This window comes from Falco naumanni, chromosome 3 (genome assembly GCF_017639655.2).
Source record: "Falco naumanni isolate bFalNau1 chromosome 3, bFalNau1.pat, whole genome shotgun sequence".
NCBI classification, from domain to species: Eukaryota; Metazoa; Chordata; class Aves; order Falconiformes; family Falconidae; genus Falco; species Falco naumanni.
This window is the reverse complement of record NC_054056.1, coordinates 94911814-94932071: the sequence shown is the minus strand read 5'-3', so window position 1 is coordinate 94932071 and position 20258 is coordinate 94911814. Positions and strand designations below refer to the sequence as shown.

Here is a 20258-nt window from a genome sequence, read left to right as displayed (position 1 = left end):
TGAAACATGAAAACAAAACTTCTCACAATATTTTCATTATGGTTTTGCATTGAATCTCATGAAAAATATCCTTGAGGGGAGGTTTTCTTATACTAATAGAATGCACGACAAATAATTATTGAAAATTCAATGTTAATATTTTCAAATTTTTGAAAGCATTTTGGATTCATACAGGATGGATTGGGGGGGAATAAAAACCAAGGAAAAAACCAAAACAAACAAAACCCCCCACACAAAACCACAACACTCAATTGTTCACATCTACCTGAACTTCATGATATCACTTCAGATAGGCATTAGATTAGAAATAGTTATGTCATCATAACTTTGCACTGGGAAGACGCATGGGCTGTTTCCCACTTCAGGAGAGCTATTGCTTAAAAAGTATTGTGAAATACCATATGGTTTAAAACACTGAATTTATATGTGTTTTAAATGACTTTACAAGGGATCCTACCAAGAGCAAGAAAAATAATTATTTTACAACTCCAGCATGGCAACACCACCTAAAGATCTAACAATTCAGGCAAAGAGAATGACACATAAAAAAGCTTTGTATCAGCATTAATGTTCCCTGTTCTCCAGCTTTTATTATTAGGGCACTGTACACATTTTAATAGCACATTATAAACATTTGTTTTGGCTTAGGCTTTGGAATGAAGAAATCAACCATTTCACAAGCTGATTGCCTGCTAGAAAATGACTGAAAAAACATTATGTCTGTTCAAATAATTTTGCTGCTAGGAAGGAAACACAATGTATTGAATGATGAGTGGCATAGGTCTTGGGAACAATACAGTACGTGTATGGTTTTGATCAAAATAAAATAAAAAGGACCCTTTTGTACAATCCAGAATTAATGTGAAAATGGATAGTACAAATCAAAGTACTGCAGCGCATACAGTCATAAATCTACCATCTGTGCACAGCAGACCTCAGAATGGACCTTCTGGGTCTATGGACTACATAAAGTAATATTTTGCATTTCTTTGATTCACATAATTTGGCAGTTTTCAGGGAGTTTACTGTTACACTGCATCAGCATACATATTCTGCTCACAAGGTTAAGTCTGTGAAAACCACTACATATGGTTACTTCTCAGCTGCCCTAGCATAAAATCTCCATGTGATACAGATTATGCTAGTTTCACCTCAATGTCAAAGATAGTCAGCTACTGAAAGTAATCTAACACTGGCTCCCACAGTGTGCCTGCTGCCTCTGCCTTCTCCATGCGTTTACTACACAGAAAGCAGTAAAAACACTGTAAGGCAAATTATAAATATTGGATATGAACTAGAAAAAGAATTAATAATGAAAACCTGTTCTGCTGGTGGTAAGTACAACTTGTTCCTAAATAGTTTTTGACTTCTCTTTTCTTCTGTAATAGATCCAATATTAAAAAAAAAACGTTCTTGGTGAATGTGCAATCCAAAATCATCCCAGACTTCTTTAAAGCAACAAATTTCAGATCAGTCAAAGATCTACAGTCAAGTACCTATCTGTCTGTCTGATCAGTTCAGCATCCATTGATTGCAAATGGGACTGTTGCATCCATCAAGTGAACAGAATACTAATCTAATGGGTGAAAAAGATCATATTGTTTTAATGAAGAATAATACTACTAAAGAAAACAGGGAAAAAATATGGTGCATACTACTCAAGAATGGAAAACCAAAAAAGCACAACCAAAAAAGACATAGCAAGTAATGAGACAGAAATTACATTGACGTTCTTAAGTTTCAAGGAGTGAATGATGCCCTTTACACTGTGACCAACTTGTGTCCAGGTGACCAAGATGAGATATATGATACTAGATATAAAGAACTACTAAGTAATGGTTGCTGCAACATCAAAGGAAGCTTTATATGTTTTGAAAAAATTGATAAAAAATTACATTTTCCCTTTCTATTCAAAACGTAAGAACCCAAGCATAAAGTCCTAGCAATACTTTTTTCCACAAGTGTTTCACTGTTTTAAAAATTTTTAATCATTTTTTGTGTCAAAACTGATGTGTTTTGGATGAAAAGTAAAACAGAAAATACAGGTCTCGCTTTCTACTTACTTCTGCTATTGGCATTGTGCAAGATAAAGAACAACCACTTCTAAATGTCTGAGACTTTTTTTGGCTATTTCCCTATTATTTTGGACAGTTTGAATAGCCATGGTTTTCTCCTAGAACTAGTTTATCTACACAAATGGTCTGCCATACTAGAGTAGCTCAATTTCTGCATAGAATTGATTTAAAAATAGAATAAAAAATTTGTCATGATGATCTCCCATCTAACATGTTTCTCTGCTGGCTGGTTCTTTTAGTTAATGTTAAGAAAAAAGAAATAACAAAACTGTAACATGAAGCATTCAGAAAAGACGACAGAAGGCCAGAAGCCTTTAAGGAAAGTTATACACAATTTCTCGGTCACAACTGCAACTTTCAAATAGATAAAATGAGTTTTCTTAAGTTGGTCAATACTAGTAGGCAGAACACATATGGATCTATAAATTTTTATCTTAAAATTATATCAAATTCTGATACATATTCTATGCATTACTTTAGTATAAAGATAATAATATATTATCTTTTGCTTTTAACAGTGGTTGAATGTAATAAAATTGTATGCCTACCCAGTATTACTGCTGAGAATAGCAATGGCACCACAGCATACAAGGTCCAAACTTAAGGCCTATGTCCATCCTTGAATTCCGGCATTGTCTCTCTCAGAGACACTGATATTCTCATCTAACAACTTATTTGACCAATCAGACGTTGATTGGGCATCAAGGAGTCCTTTTCATTGTCTCCAGCAAAGGAAAGACAGTTATGGTGAGGAACATTAGGGAGGAAAATCATTCAGAAGACCCTCTAACCTTCAATAGCATGTAACATATATCAGAAATATATTTTAAGCACACTTGCATATGTTCATTAGGGAACACTAATATTAGTATTCAAATAAAACAGGAAGAGGGTAATGACTGAAAAAACAATAGGGATTTACACAGTGTGTTGAGTAGGAGTGATCACAATCAGAAGAATTATTCTAATTTCATGCACAAAGTCTACATTCTTCCTGTTGGTAAATATTACTTTATACTGTCCATGTTTACCATACAGCTCCTCTTAGGGTAAATGCATATTACATAACTGAATTATATATGTATTTGTACATTCTTCTCTCCATCTCTCTTTCCGTATGCATATAATATAAAAACACTTCCAAGTACAAGAAGGGGTTGTTTGGGGGGGGGGGGGGGAGTTATCATCATATTATGTATGATAACATTTCTCTGGCAAAATTAAGGGAAAAAAAAAAAGATCCACAAGAGAATCAGACTCTCTCTCCTGCTCTTTAGCATCAAGATTCCAGCTGTATTTCCCAGAGACCATGCACATAACTGAGGAGTGCTCGGAGCCACTAAGTACTGAACCCAGTGAAATCAGCTGCAATCAGAGCAAAGGGCAACAGCCAGAGTAAGTTAAACAAAAAGGGTTAGATTTATTACATTCAATTTGTTTCCAAATAAGACCAAAAATAGGAAATAAAACATAGTGGAATACAAAAGATGGGGGGAAAGGAAAACAATTATAATTATATTAGCCATAAAAGATATTATAGCTGTCTAACTTGTTTCAAGCTTGCAGAATAAATATTGTAAGGAGGTCATAGCTGGGCAGCAGAGGAAGGCTGCCAGATTACACTGCTCTGGCTGCCAAATTTGAAGGCAGGTGGAGGTCTCTGGAGAGAGAAGGTATCATTTCCATGGAAACATGTGAGCAAGCTTACTCTCTTCTTTCTGTTCTCACTGTATTTAAAGTTTTATTCTGGTCTTGCTTAGAAAGAAATTAAATTTATTCAATGAAATGGTTTTTACTTTTGTGTTCCGTTAAACGTAGCCGCAGAGGTTGAGAGCCTTCTGGTGCCTTTTGGTACAATCACATCAAGAAAAAGGGAAGGAAATTCCAGCTCCAGCCTCTGGCTAAACTGGATCTTACTACATGAGCACTGAAACAGCCACAGTTTCAATCAATGCCAAGTAACACTGAGATAAACCAGTGAAGAAAAAAATTTCATACTAATGACAATAACTAACAGCAAGAAACAGAGAAACCATGAAAAGTGAAAAGACTCAGGTCATCACACAGATTTCACCATCTTCAAAACTATATACTGCAATTACCACCAGATGTTTTAAATCCATAGTCTGAACACCCACCATCTTCCATTCACCTCCTTTTTTTGAGTCTTATTTTGGACTGCTAAAATTCTGCTATTAAGTTAGTGGTCACAAAGGAAATATGGTAACATTATGTACAGTGTAATGACTATGACTGAACAAAGCTGCAAGCCCATGGACAAGCTCTGTCACATTACATCTGTCATTTTCCATATTGTTTTCTGAGAAGGAATGAAAACCACACATTGTCCATGACCAGCTGCAGCTTTTTAGTATTGTTTCAAAAAGCCCAGTATGTATCTCATAAGCGATAGAACAAAAATAAAATAAAACTTAAAATGCAAAATAATATTTGTAGCATAAATTCAGCAGATCTTACAGTATAAACATTAAATATTTTCTTACCTGTCTGATGTTGTGTCCGTTGTTACTTGATGCTTTACTCCTGAACCATTCTTAATTGAATCTTGTCTTGTGAGCCCTTGAGATCTGTTTTTGTCCAGAACTTGTGTGGATATGTCACCTGATGGTCCTTGGTACTGCGAATGCTCCTGCAGCTTTGCTTTTTTCTCTTGAGGTGCCTCCTCATTCTGCAGACCTCTAATACCTTCTTGGTCAGGCTGCTGTGGTGCATTTGATCCACTGTTATAGAACCAGGCTCCTGATTTTGTGAGGATTTCTTGTTGTTTTCGGCACAAGTTACATACCCACATTACCTGTTCAGACATATTTAAACAGAAAATCTGTTAGCTTGTAAACACTGTATACAAAGTTTTCATCAAGCATACATCAATTCATTGTTTCCATTTCTGAAGACAGAAAGAATAGTCTTTTAATTCTCTCTATTAAGATTACAATAATCTAGCCACAGTACAATAAAATATGTCTGTGCAACCTTAGAGGAAAATTTAAAAAAAAATATGAATGCAAAAATACTTTTAATCTATTTGTGCTTCATCATTTATAATGCGAGTGAAAACCACAGACAGTAGCAATATGAAATTAAAAGGATCTGCATATTGACATTTCAATGGCAGTAAATGTAAGATTTGAAAATGAAGCTAGTTTGATGGTTGAATCACATGGAAAATGTAGTTTCTACCGCCACAATACATCTAGCTGAGTCCACCAGAAAAGGTTTCAGAAGCTGCAATCTGTATCTTACGTCTATTCTCCAGGCAGTTATCTAACAGAAAATTTGGGTCATGTTGCTTAGTGAAGCCTCACCAAAAATGTTTTGATAAAAGCTTCATATAGAAGGCTACTTGGATGTAAGGTTCGTACTCAAATTAAACTCACTGACTGCCTTATTCACAAATTGCCAGGCTGGGGCAGGAAAAGGAGGCATCACTTGCCCATTTAATGGTGGCAATACGGCCCACCCTGGTAAACTTCCTTCTTAACTTTTTGCAGTGCTGATACTCCATCTGTGAGAACTCACATCTGTTTATTGCAGCAAAACAGAACAAGCTATGAAAGCGCTGAGGGTAAAAAAGAGACTCCCTGAGTAGCAGCTTGCTGTCTGAAATAGGTTAGATGTCCTGATAACAAAGATCAATACTGTGTATGCTTCAGGCCTGGTCGTCACCCAAATACAAATTCAAGAACAGGCCTGTGTTACCTTTGCTAATTACGTTAGAAAGTACATGAAAGCTCCGAACTGAAATTTCAGCACCAAAGACAGAAGTACTTTTGCGCTCTTTAATCAATAGCAACTAAAAGCCTTTAATATTTCTGCTTGGTTTGTACACAGCTGAAAGAAGTTCTAAACTATCCATATACCTGTCAGTGCAATGCAAGGACCAGATTCAAAATAATTACTGAAGTATACACATATATAATGATTTGAATGACTACAAGATAAAATCCCCCAAAAGTTTTGTGTGTGTTATTTTTCCTTCTATTAGTAGATGTTAAAATGTTACAAAAACTAGATATCACAGTCTAAACACTTGAGCAACTATGTCCTTGGCTGACAGCCACATTTTGTCCCAGTACAATACACTCCAGTATTATTCCCTTGTACCCAACAGAATGGAGGTCCTTCTGAATGGATAACATTAAGCATCTATCCTCTAAAAGTAGAATCAGTAAGAGTACTCCTGACCTACCCTGACTCCTGACCTTTATAAAGAAAGAGAACAATTTACTGAAAGTATTTCATCTTCAAAAAAATTCAAACACACAGCATGAAAAATGCATATATTAATGTATTTTGTAGATTTTTTCTGCCTTTCTAAGAGAGATTCATAATATTTATAGCTAACACTTCTGATAAAGCCTTACTTCCAATGTACTTTCAACATGTAGACTTCCACAGTGTTGACCCAAGCAGTTACAATTTTAGCTTCAAATAATCACAATGAGCAGAATGGCGACGGTCACGCACACATGGAAATGTACATGCTTTCAATGAGCGCCAAGCAATTCAAGCTTTCAATTAGGACAGGGCTACACTGACTTCTCCATCTGATCATAGCATATAGAAGTATTCTTGCAGTTTTAAAAATACTGTTAATTTACGGTGCAGACCTCTCAATTAAATGACAGACATACGTGTAAGATAGTGTCATAAGAGCACAGATGGGAAGGTGGCATATTCCTGGACAGGATTTCTCCTTCTGCACCCAGGTGCCTGTGACAGACTGCTCAGCAGCTCACACACATGCAGAGCAGCTCTGTACCTGCCAAGTCCCTTCCAGGGCAGTGCATTTCACGTGACCGTGACAGCAGCACGGAAGAGAAGGGAAGGGGAAACTATACGAGTGGATTACATACTTAATACATGCATTTTGACATATCTGCAAAGAAGAACCACAGAATTTTCCCTTCTAAAACGGTAATTTAAAAAAGGGGTAATCCCTTACATCAGAAATGTGCACACTAAAATAGGCACACCACCTACTACATCCATTTTCAAATCTCTTCACCACCACTACAGAGTTCAACTGTCATGAACACATTTTGTACACGAACATCAGTGTTGCATTTTGTGGGTGTCAGTTCTTCTCAAAATGGGATCGCTGCCAATTTGAAAAGGAAAACATGGGCAAAACTCTGCTTTCCAACATCTCTGATTATTTATGTACTAGTTTACAAGTAGAATCTAACGTGCTAGTGGCACTGTACCGAGAGCTGTATTTCCATATAAAAGGCTGAAACACCACCTAGTGCCTACAATAAGAACTGCTTAGGTTTTGTCAAATTTCTCCCGTAGTGTGAAAACAACCAAACAAAATATATCTAGCCTGACATTTGCACGTTAACTCTCAATTTAATTTGTTTTTTTTAAGAAAAATGTATTTTTTATACAACACTGAAAAGAACTATCCCGAATTTGGATTAGACAGATTTACCTCAAATCTTCCATGTGCTTTCTATTCACAAAGATTAATTCCATGCATGGAACGAACACATTCTAACTCATTTTGGATTTCTTCACCATTTATTACATTATTCATAATATGCTTTCACTTCTGCTAACCCAAAAGCTTTCGTCACATAATACCAGCACTTTTTATTACACAAGCCCACAAAAACAAATTCCGCAAAACCTGCAATAATCAGTCATTTCACAACTACACATCAGGCATAATTAATGCACAAAAAAACCCACTCCTTTGTATTGTCCTAAATATTTTTTTTATTTTTCTATTAAAGTCTTCAAAACACATTTCACATACCAATTTAAATTCAATATAATGGAAAATATTTTTATAAAGAAATTACATCTGCAGACATTTTAAAGCAAAGAATATCTAATTTAATAAAAATTATAAAGCATGACAATCGGTTTAATATATTCATATAAATTATGTGAAAAGACAGCTACCTTACAAAATAATATTCACTTTTCTCCTATTTCTAGACTAATTTCTAAGAACCAAATGGAAATCTTTATTTAAGCTTAGATTAAAAGGCACAGTATATTTGATTACATATCAGCCTGAGTTTGATAGCTTAGACACTACAATCTAAGATATAATTACACCAAATCCTCATCAGCCTTCAGAACATTACTTTGAATTACAGGTGTGTCGACGTGCAAAATTGGACTGGAAGGTTTCCATAGGACAGTAAGATTTATTATTATGGTCTTACCAAATCTCTTAGAGTTCATCTGCTTGGCAGAAACACCTATATATTAGCATTATATTAACTGTTGTACTTGCTGCTAGCGTTCTTCAGAAAATTTCACTTGGCTTAAATATATTTATTTTGGGTCTTTTTCTCCTCATATTCTATGTAAGATACAATTCCTTAAACATTGTACAAGGCAACAAGAATAAGCATTGAAAGGAAGGGGGAGACAAATGGAAGAATAGGAAAACTCTTTGCTTGGGTCCAGCATCAAGGTAACTAATGATGTTTACTAACACTACAGTTAGTACACTTTTTTTTTTCCCTCCAGTCTGTCAAAGATGCAAAACAACTTCATTACATCACAGAGCAGTGCAATGTTTGAAGCCATCCTGTACCAAGGAAGTTTTTTTGAGGATGGAGTACTTCACCTCTCCATTAGTCACCATGTTCACTTGGAATAGACACTGCCGAATCAGCATTGGCACTCAGTAACATTAATCAGCTTGCCCTGTGCAGTCACAGAAGTTACAATTATACAGCAAATCTATGTATCTTTGGCTAATGTGGCCCTAGTACAAGTAGGGCCCAACAGTATCTTCCTTACCTCTAGTCCCAATTTCTGCTGATCTTTCCCCATTTTGCCTATTTGAAATACAGCAGTGTTTCCAAAGAACTCTAAGTTTAAGTGGGTCTCCTGGTTCTGGGACTTCTAGGGTCACTTTGAATATTGTCTCCCTAGAAAATTAGATTGAACTGCTTTTCTGGTTATTGGTTTGTTTCTGAATACATTAAAAAAACCCAAAGTTTTCCAGTAAAACAGCAACAGCAGTCCCTGTCAGAAGTAAAACTTTTAAGTACTCTGCATATTAAAGTTCAAAGCTCTTTGAATTACAATAGAACCTTCTTGAAGTTAGCTAAAACATAAAATCCTATCTATTTGGTTCTATACACCACCAATAAATGGCTCATGTTTGCTCCAAAAAACAATAATTCCCTTCCTTCCCTCCCCTCTGTGCCACCCCACCCCACACCCCATCCGAAATCTGTGTTCTCTCTTACAGCTAAGAGTACGGATTTCCATATTGTTGAGGGAAAAATTTTATTCCTTATTATGAGGTGCTTCCTTTAAAAATTTTAGGTTTGATATTCCCTTTCAATGAAAGCAATTGCCTACAGCTGTGTAAGACTTATACATAACATGCATTATCAGTCATCAACATTCATATTTCTGGAAAACACAGACACTTACGCAACGGCTAGAAGATTTAGGGCTTATCTATAGAGACACTGTTCTAGAGATTCAGGTCTAGACCCCTGATCCATCTTTTGCAGTTAGTAAGACCTGTTTTAAAGATATATCTTTATATCTTTATATATATATTACATATAAGATATATATATATATATATTAAAACAGATATTATATGTTTTAAAGATATATCATTACTTTGGATATATATATTAAAACATATATTACATGTTTTAAAGATATATCATTACCTTGGAGTGAATGGAATAAATCATACCTATTTTGTGTTCACATGTTGCAAACAGCAAAGTCCAGATATATTTTTAATGAAGCAGAAACTTTTCCAATTCATTTTACTGCTCTGACTGTATAGACAAGTCATCATCATGTAAACATGAGTGCCTGCCCACCATCAATTTCTACCTTTTTTCAAAGAAATCTTGGTTTTCTGCTGTTCTTTTTCCAAGCATCTATTCTTTTTTGAAACTTAATAGTTTTTCTCTTTTCTTTTCCAATGTCAGTCCTACTTTGAGCAGGAGGTTGGACTAGATATATCCCAGGTCCCTTCCGAACTGAATGATTCTATGATCATTTGCAACTGAGTTTTGGTAACTATTTTTCTGCATAAAAATAAATCCCAAGTAACTGTTTTAAGGTCAACAGAACAACTCTGGATTTATTTGATTGTAACTGAGAACAAAAACTTGCAGTGGTTACAGTACTCTGAAATATTCCTTAAAGATAGTTTAGTTTTTTATTGTATATCAATCAATTTTACTGCTTCACTTTCAGAGCAAAATGAATCTGCAAGATTTCATATCCTCTAAAAAGAAATTAATAAAATTATTGACACTGCATGATAACATTTCCTACAACCAGAAGATTGTAGGTCGGGGAGGTTTAGACATTAGGAAGTATTTATTTACCAAGAGGGTGGTCAAACACTGGAACAAGCTTCCTAGAGAGGTGGTTGATGCCCCAAGCCTGTCAGTGTTTAAGAGGCATTTTGTTGGTGCCCCTAATAACATGCTTTAACTTTGGGCCAGCCCTGAATAGGTCAGGCAGTTGGACTAGATGATCATTGTAGGTCACTTCCGACTGAAATAGTCTACCGTACCCTACCCTACGTATCCTATTCTATTCTGATACTGCACCATAGAAAACAGAGGTTATATCTTCGTATTTATCCATTCAACTCTACTTTTTTCATTCAACTCTATCTGTGGGATATCTTCACCCTTTGTGTCACACTATTTCCTTCTGTGAAATCAATGCATTTAGTCAATGAAGTATACCATAGGAGCAAAATTAATCTCTGAATTTGTGACTGTTACGAGAGTTCTAAAGATTACCTATTTTTTCAGTATTTTGCTATGCCACTAGTCTGTGCTATGGTACTGACTTTCACTTTCATGTAAGTAATAAAGTTCTAATCAGTTTGACCAAATGCCAAAACTGCTGTGATGTTTTTTGGCCCTATATCTTTAATGACCCATGGATACCCATGTCCCCAAATTGTACTAAATACCACAAGGATTCCAATGCTAGTTAATAGAAGTGGGTAAGCTTACAATACTGGTATGAGACTAACATCTTCACATGTATTTTAAAGGATATGTGTATTTGCGAACAAAAAATTTGTTTACTGAGAGGGTGGCTATACTACACTATAAACTCTTGAGTTTGTAGTGAATAGATATATTATGTATGAAAAGTTATGATGGTCATAAACAACCAAGTCAGCATAAAATAAATATAAACTTTCTTGTGCATGGATTTGATACAGGATCTAGTTACATGATTCTATCTTTTAAATATAAGAGAAAAATATTTAAGTGACCACAATTTTAAAAAGGTATACTCACTCTTTTGTACTGACACTGTATTTATCATCCTAATTGACAGTTCATCTCTCCTATCACTTTTTATTACCCTTAAGGCACATACCAGCAATTTTGTATATACATTTTTTTTTCAACCAAAAGTACAATTAAGACATTTGACTAGGAAACAGATTATCTATGTGAAAAAAGCACATGCACAGTAGGACTAGAAACTGTTAGTTGGAACACTGATCAAAATGTGTTAATATAAGCTAGAGCACATCCTTCCTAAAGTACACTGTATGAAAAGAAACGGTTCACGTATAAAGTAACTGATATTCTTCAAGGTCTGTAAAGTCACTAATGTGCTTTTTTCATTATGGTACGGGCACAACTCAACATTGTCCAGTCAAAAGTGTTTCTATTAATGCCAATGGAAATAGTGCATAATTCCTGCATCATGCTATATTGATCATCAACTATTCCTTCATGAGCTTTCATGATTTCGTGAAGAACTAGATGGTGTAAACTTCCACTGAAATGGCTCAAGTGAAACCAGGTGTGATCTGGACATAGGACACACCAGTGAATGTTAAGTCCCAGCCAATACAGCTGCACTACTTCTGGAATGGCGTTTGTAAGCCCACACAGTACTCCACAGGGCCATAAGGGCTCACTAAGTAAGTGCAGGCAGTTTGGGCATGAAACAAACCTGCCGTAAGTGAACAGAATCTACAACATGGTTCCACAGTCTTTCTTTAACCTTGGAAACTTGCATAATTATGTAATATATTGAGAATATACAGTTGACCAAGCTACACCTCTACTAAAGTTTCAGATTTGTAACAATCTTAGGAAAGAAAGAGAACTGAGCAAATATTTGCTGTCACTTTTTTCAGCAAGTTTAAGCTCACTAAATAAGAATACTGGATAGAAAGAGGCCACATGTATTGATTTCAGCTGCCTGCTGCTTCAGGCAACAGCATTTTTTAAACAACTTTATAATTTAATAACATTCCATCTTAAAATTAACTAGAAATAACAGGCAAAAATCTGTCAAAATGCTTTTCCAAGTTCCATAGCTACAATGGAAAGAATGGTTTTTAATTTCCAGTGCTCATTTATTCCAAGATAGTTAATTACTATTTATTCTTGTATCAATGTTGTCATTTCGTTTAAATAGCTTCTTTCTCTCCTCGGTGTTTGCTGCCTGATGTTTTTATAGAGACCAATCACATTCCTTCTCTGCTTTCATTTTTCAAGACCAAATAGATTTTGCTCTTTCAGGCTATGTCTATACTAGCAAGACAAAAATTATGGCACAGGGCCAGGTGCTGGCCCATGATTGCCTGCTAATTCTTATGCTTCCTGGCACAGTTAGGCCTTTGCTAACCAGCATCTCCCAGACAATGCCAGCATACAGGCTAAGAGAACAGCATGGAGCAAGAACTGCTCCTAACAAACAGCTTGGACACAGCTAACCTGCTATGGAAAGCAGAATTTGGGGTTGTTGAGCAGGACTGAGCGACACAGGAGTCTCTGGCCTGTAGTTTAGAGTAGAAAATCTTATTAGTCTTTAAATTCCTGATTTTACACTGAGTGCTACTTACCCTCACTCACTTTTACTTCTGGAGTTCACAAGGCTTTCTGGTTCTTTATTATGCAGTATCCCGTTGCTCCCCTGTACTGATTAGCATCCAGCTTTGCGTCACCAATGTATTTAATTACAACATTCTTGTTCTCTATGACAAGGCCAGTAGTGAAAATATTAAAGATCTTCCCCAGTACTAATGCTTGAGGGACTCAGCTAGAAAGCTGGTTATAGCTTCCCCCTCTATATCATTATTCAATTAATCTTCACTGTTCAGTTTAACCAGTAATTTCTAGGTGGCTTTGAATCATTTAATCTTCTGCAAAGAAGTTACAGTTAATTGTTACACTCTAATCCCCAGCCATCTCTGCACACAAATGAGTACCTTGGACTCCTCAATCCAACTGGTTTTGCCCATTTGTTCCCTTAATTCTTCAAAAAGTAATTCTTTCTGCAAAGACTGTTGTTAGATCAATTTCCCTGACATAAAAAATTTGTGATGGAGAAAAGATAGCTAAATTTTTGGTAGAAGAATACAAATAGGCAATTAAGGTTGGAGTAAAGTAATATAAGTAGACATTAGAATTACTAATTTTCAATAGTTTTACAGCAAAGTGATTGACACTAACAGTTTATAACACAAATCCATGATGTCTGAAAATATTAAGTTTTATTTAAGAAAAAATTATTACAACATTTTCTTAAATATTTTTATAATAATTAGTCCAGGCAAAATAATTACTGTGTTCCACCAGATTTGGCACATAATAGAAATCATCCAAATAACAATGCCAAGTTATTTTACTTCACAAGGATTTTTATTTTCAAAGGCAGTGGTAAAAATATTCAAATATCTTACAGTGATTTGATTTTGAGACTTCTGTTGCCTGAAAGTGTCAATTAGATGTTATTTATGCTACTTTGCATTGAAAGTTCTGTAGTAACATCACAGCTTCATTAAGGAACCAGCTAATAAAAACAACAAATCATCTACAGAACAGAGGTCCTGAGCATATTCATTAGTTAACACTTGTAAACTGTCCAAAGATGAATGGCATGAAGTGTTCACAGGTTATTTAGTATTGCAAGACTGATATCAACATCAAGAGGTCAAAAAGGGAGAAAACGTTACAGGACCACAACAAGCCTGGGGTCTGTATGCAGATGGCATTAAATTGAAGTAAACAGAACTGCACCACTTACATCATCCCTGCCATGACTTATTACTGAAATTGTCTGAGAAAAATGAAAGATCCAACTGTAATGAAATGTAACAGAATGGTAATAGAAAAATTGGGATGCTTATCATGCAGTTACTGCTGTATTGAATCCCACATAAACATTCTTCCACTTAACATAAACTTGTTGCCCAGACTTTTAACAATGTAGTAACAGCAGCACTGCTTTCAGCACAAGCTGCAAAGCTCAGGCAAAAAAAAAGACATACAGAATTATAGAATATCTCAAGTTGGAAGGGACCCACAAGGATCATGAGTCCAGCTCCCTCCTTCTCAGAGGACTACTTAAAACTGAACCATATGACTAAAAGCATTGTCCAGATGCTTCTGGAACTTTGACAGGCTTGGTGCCATGATCACTTCCCTGAAAAGCCTGTTCCAGTGAGCCACCACCCTCTCAGTGAAGAACCCTTTCCTAATGTCTATTCTGAACTTCCCTTGGCACAGCTTTATTCCCTTTCCTCATGTCCTATCACTGGGTCACCAGAGAGAGGAGAGCAGCACCTCTCCCTCTGCTACTCCCTTTGAGGAAGTAGTAGACCACGATGATGTCACCCCTCGGGCTTCTCCAAGCTGAACAAGACAAATGACCTCAGCTGTTGCTTATAAGTCTTGCCCTTGACACCTTTCACCATCCTAGTCTCCCTCCTCTGGAAACGCTCTGGTAGTCTGATATCCTTATATTGAGGTGCCCAAAACTGCACGTGTTACTCAAGACGGGGCCACACCAGTGCAGTGTAGGGTGGGACAGTCACCTCTTCCAAGCAGCTAGTTGTGCTGTGCTACCCAGGCTGGAAACCCACACTGAGTTGCATGCTGCTACACCTACACATCTTATGCCTTCATGAGATGCAGCCACAGCTAACCCTGACAGAACAGTAAGAAAATAAAAGATTTTAAACATGTTTCACATGCATGTCAGTTTAATTAATTTCACAACAGAAAATGAGAATAAAAGTAAAAAAGCAACAGACTTAGTGACATCCAACACACTCAGGTATATATTACTCATCAATATGGTGAAGAGAACAACTATATTTTATGAAAGGAAAAAGGAAGTTACGTACAATGAAATAAAGCTTTTTTTTTTTTTTTTTTTTTTTTTTTATTCCAGTGTCAAATCATCCCCTTAGGAAACACATTTGGGTTTCTACTTTATATATATTGACAACTCTCTGTACTGAACTCTCTGTGCTTCCATAATTATTTCTTCCTTTAAAATATCTACAAGTTCTACATATGTGAAGTCCTTCTGCTACTTCAGCAGCCTGTTGAGGTAGCTAGGTGAATGCTTCTCCTTCATTGCTAGCAAAAATTAGCAGGTGTTGAAAGTGTTATTAGTGAGAAACACTGCCTTCCTTAAAATAAATACTCTCACATGTCACTCAGATAATTGCACCTACATTTTAAAAACCACTTCCTGCTTTATTGTTCTTTTCCATCCTTCCCACTTGCAGGGAAAGAGAGATAGAAGGTGGTAAAGCTCTTTACATACACATTATGTGTATGTGAACTGACAGCAGAAAGCAGAACAATGCAAAGCCTCATACCTAGAGTCCTTCATGTTTTTCAAAACTCGTAACACGAGAATACAGATGAAGTAAGAACAGGAAACAAGTAATGGATTAAGTCTCTTGAAGAATACCAATAACTGAATAGGCTAGTAATCTCTCTTCAAGAAAGCATTCACACTATGATTTCAGTTTTCAGCTACATACTGGTGGGCTTTTGAAAGATTACCTAATTATAAACACAATTTAGTCCTGACAAAAGGTTTTCTAGGAGCATGATCTGGAATCTATGTCTGTGCCTTAGAAATGACATGCAGTTTGCCTAACAAAGAGCATGTAGTTTGTTAGGAAATCTTTTTGAATAAGCTGTGCAGTTGCTACATTCCATCTCATAGCTGGAAGCTCTTACCAATTTACCTTGATAAAACAGTGCATTTTACTATTGTCATCTCCGTGTGGCTTCTGCTTCTCCCTTCTTTTTTTTCAGCATACACTACAGACAACGATGAGTGAAGCAAGACAGCTGAGACACTACATGCAGCCTGGGCTAGGTTAAATGTTTCAGACTTCAGAAAGAAAAGTGGTTAAACAGGCACTTTCATTGAGATTAAATCCTGACACAATGGTTTCTTTATGAAAGAATTTTTTTATCTTCTCAAGATGTGAAGTTATATGTTTTTTCATTCCCAATTTTGGACCAGACCTAACCCACATTTAACTCTATTGAAAGTGAAGACAGTGGTCTGTTTCCTTCTGATAAAGCCATCCCTTTCTTCCCTAGCTGTTATCTGTAAACTGGTGGCCTGCTCTACCTCAAATAATTGCCTTACACAGCTGACAGCTCCCGTTTTGTGGATTTGGGGCACGAACAAGCCATGACACCTATATGACATACAGATTAGAATGTGCCATAAAGGACACAGCATTATGTTACACTTTCCTAGATTTGGATAAAAAGTAGAAACGGAAATCATCTGAAATACCTACTTGGCAATATCGTAATCAAATGTTTCTGGCTCCCCCTAGTGGGCTCTAGTCACGTCCCACGTCAGCAACACTACAGCAACGCACCAGCAGTAAAAGGCTTTGGAAAGTTGTTACAAAAACTTTGAAGTCTTCCCTCAATACTTCTGGCATTTGTGTAAACAACTCCTAAAGTTAGCCAGATTTCTTTAAAGGTTCCTGTTTCATTTTATTTTTCTTTTCTTTGAGATTTCAGATCTAGATACTGGAAAGGCTTAAAGGCCCTGGTTCAACGATGTATTGATCTAATACCCAAGTAATTTTTACTTGGTTACAAATATATTTTGTATATATTTTGTATAATACTTGGTTAAAAATAAAGACCCCCACCCTGCTACAGTGTTCTCTGATAAAATTTTTCATGCTATAGTGTCAGCTATTCTATTAAAAAAACTAAGTTTAAATACTTTAGGACTTCTTAAAATCTGTGAAATACAAATTTTTAAAGTGCAAATCTTTGTATCTTTCTGAATTTGCAAAATCCTGTGTCAACAGTGAACATCTGCCACAGATCAAGATCCTTAAACTACTTTTATTCTTAGAACAGTTTGGGTTGGTTTCACCTCTTCTTCCCCACCCCACACCACACCCCCCACACCCCGCCCCCTAAGATTTTTCCACCTCAGTAGTATACAGGTTCTCCTTAAAATAACTGGTTTCAAATAATTTCTTTGTATTTCTGTTGCACAGCTTATATTATCAGAGCATTCAGTAGCAGGAACTTTCAAGACCCAAATTACTGTTGGAACTAGTATTCCAATAAAACGTTTCATTATCTTGTAATTGACTAAAATTATACTTAAAGAATTTTAATTTTATTCCCTAATTTGAAAGCTTTTTTCCTGCATCTGCCAGTACAAAGAAATCAAGTGTTTGAAATCCTAATCTAAAAGTCACAGAAGCACTGACAAAGTTTTGTGTAGTCTTTCTGTTGGTTTTGTTCTTTGTTTTTTACAATTATGACACTAGTTGCTTTAATATGTTTAAATCAAAGTGGATGACAGATGATCAGCATGCCAGTAAACTGCTTTCTAGTTTTATGTAATGGATGACCGTGACTGAGCTTATGAAGATCAGTTTACCATCACAATTCTAGAACTGAAAATCCAGCCCATTCCTCAAAATACAATTATATACACTGATAGTACTTCAAAAGATTTTTTAAAAATGGGAAATTGTAAAAAAGAAATTCTGAAAGATTGAGGGCTCCTTGTACTACAATTGTTTGCAAAGACAAAATTGTTCCAGCTTCAACTAAACTGCCTCAAATAGATAAATCTCTCAAAGACTGATTCCATGTGACCAATTTACAAATGAGGGAACAAAAGGCCTCTTTCAGGAAAAAAAAAATAATTTTAGATCAGTACTACTTCTGTGTGAAGTTTGGACTATGTTTTGGATTTGTGCTGAAACTACTGTGAATAACACACGATGTTTTAGTTGGTGCTGAGCAGTGCTTACACAGCATCAAGGCCTTTCCTCCTCAGACTGCCACACCAGCAATTAGCTTGGAGGTAAAAAATGTTGGGAGAGGACACAACCAGGACAGCTGGCCCCAGATGACCAAAGGAATGTCATATGTACCATATGAGGTTGACAGGGGCCCACTGCTCATGAACTGGCTGAGCATTGGTCAGTTGGTGGTGAGCAATTGTTTCCATTTGCTTCACTTGCCTTTTGGGGTTTTATTTTCCTCTCTTTGTTTTGGTTTGGTTTTTTTGTCCAATTTTCCTTACAATTTTTTTATTATTATTATTTCTTTTTAATTATTAAACTGTTTTTATCTCAACCCACGAGTTTCTTTCTCACTTCTACCCTTCCGATTCTCCCACCATCCTACTGGGGTGGGGGACTGACTGAGTGGCTGTGTGGTGCTTAGTTGCCATCTGAGGTTAAACCGTAACACAGGACAACAAAGTTTCTATTCCACAGTAAAAACACTTGAACTTACAATAGTAACAATTAAGCTCCTTGCCTAAGAAGCGTATTTGCAATGCTTTCTAATTAACTGTAGAAAATCTAGTAAATTATGGGATCTATGTGACAAGTCTCAGTAACTTTATTATATCCTCAAGCTTTAACGATAACAGCCACAGCTCCCTCACTGGACAACCACAATTGTAAAGGTACAACAAAGATCTCATTGCAGAATCTTCAAATGACAGGCAAGAAGAACCTGACTTGCTTTTTTACATTTTGTATGACGTCATGAACTTGATGAAGGGCTGCTTTTAAAGTTTATTGTAGCTAAACAGAAGCATATAATCAGATCTGGACCAAATGATTTTGGTATACATGGAAATAGTTGTACTTCCACTCTGAGTAAAAAAGGATGCTTCATATCTAGTAGTTTTAAAAAACTGTCCAAATTATGTCAGGGCTGTCTAAAAACAAAATACGTTTAAATTCCATTAATGTCCAAAATTCAGCATTGGATTCCTTCTCATAGGACAGGGCTATTTTTAACAAGGTGAGAAATAGGGGCTTTGGAGAGGTCAGTAAGAGAAAACTCACAGATTTTTGTAGAGTTGTATACAACTCTTCTCCTTCTGGACTAGAGACACACTCTTTTCAATTCAGCATCAGCTGTGAGAACTACTGCACGCTTGAGGGAAAAACAGGAGAGAGCATGCATGTGTATTTACAATGTAAATTACAAATTTACAATATGTGCATGTCATCTAGCTCTGTTTTTCCACAAGAACAGATGTGAAGAAAACTTTTGCAGGCTAATTAGAGGCTTGAGAAAAGTAGATCACCTCAGGATCTCACCTACTGACAGCACTATCACAGTGACAGGAACAAGGTAGCACATTGGGGCAACAGATCTGGATCAGGGATGTCTTCACCATCCTTAAAGGAAGCGATGTTGTGTTTCCTATGCTTACAAATTTCATCACTGCAGAGTACATCCAGATTTATGGTACTATTATTCTCAGTTGGCTTAGACACTGTATGCTTTCAAATCATATGCATACTTCTCTAGTTATTTATTTATGCACATTTTTTTCAAAGGTATCACAAAGATCTGAAACAGTGACTGATCACAGAAGTTTTATGGAACTTCTGAATTGAAATATCTTGCAGCATACCATCTCTGATTAAGACCTAATATCTATTTAAAAATCACTGAGAATAAAGAGCATCACTTATCTTTACTAAAAAGGTTAACGTATTTCATTTACACAAGGTTTTCCTTAAATAATCCCCAGATAATCTGTGTTAGTAGTGTTGTACTAAACATAAGAAGGAAAGATTAATAAATAATGTTAATCAAAACTAAAAGTTATAGGACAGGGAAAAGCCTAATAGGCTTGCATTCATTATTACTTAAAATTGAATTTAAAATTTGTGACACAACTACAATAGAAGTATCAGAATCTTAGTGACCATACAAAATAGCTATGGTATTTTATTATGCTTTTGGCACAATAAAATTAAAGAAGACTAATGTTGCAGGACCATAGCTATTTTATTTCAAAGTCTCTTATAAATAACCAGTTAAGATAAATAGATGAATAAGCTATGAAACAAAAATAATCATATTAATCTAGAAAGAGTCCAGA

General features: G+C 35.9%; 1 protein-coding gene across 38 annotated transcripts in view; it reads right to left on the bottom strand.

Moving 5' to 3' along the window:
* RIMS2 (regulating synaptic membrane exocytosis 2) overlaps positions 1-20258 on the bottom strand; it is a 485006-nt gene that overhangs the window by 356408 nt on the left and 108340 nt on the right. For all 38 annotated transcript variants that reach the window (XM_040587603.1, XM_040587585.1, XM_040587587.1 and 35 more), the window contains one exon: positions 4580-4890. In XM_040587603.1, the coding sequence (XP_040443537.1) occupies positions 4580-4890 (311 nt within the window). The remainder of the gene's footprint in view (positions 1-4579; positions 4891-20258) is intronic.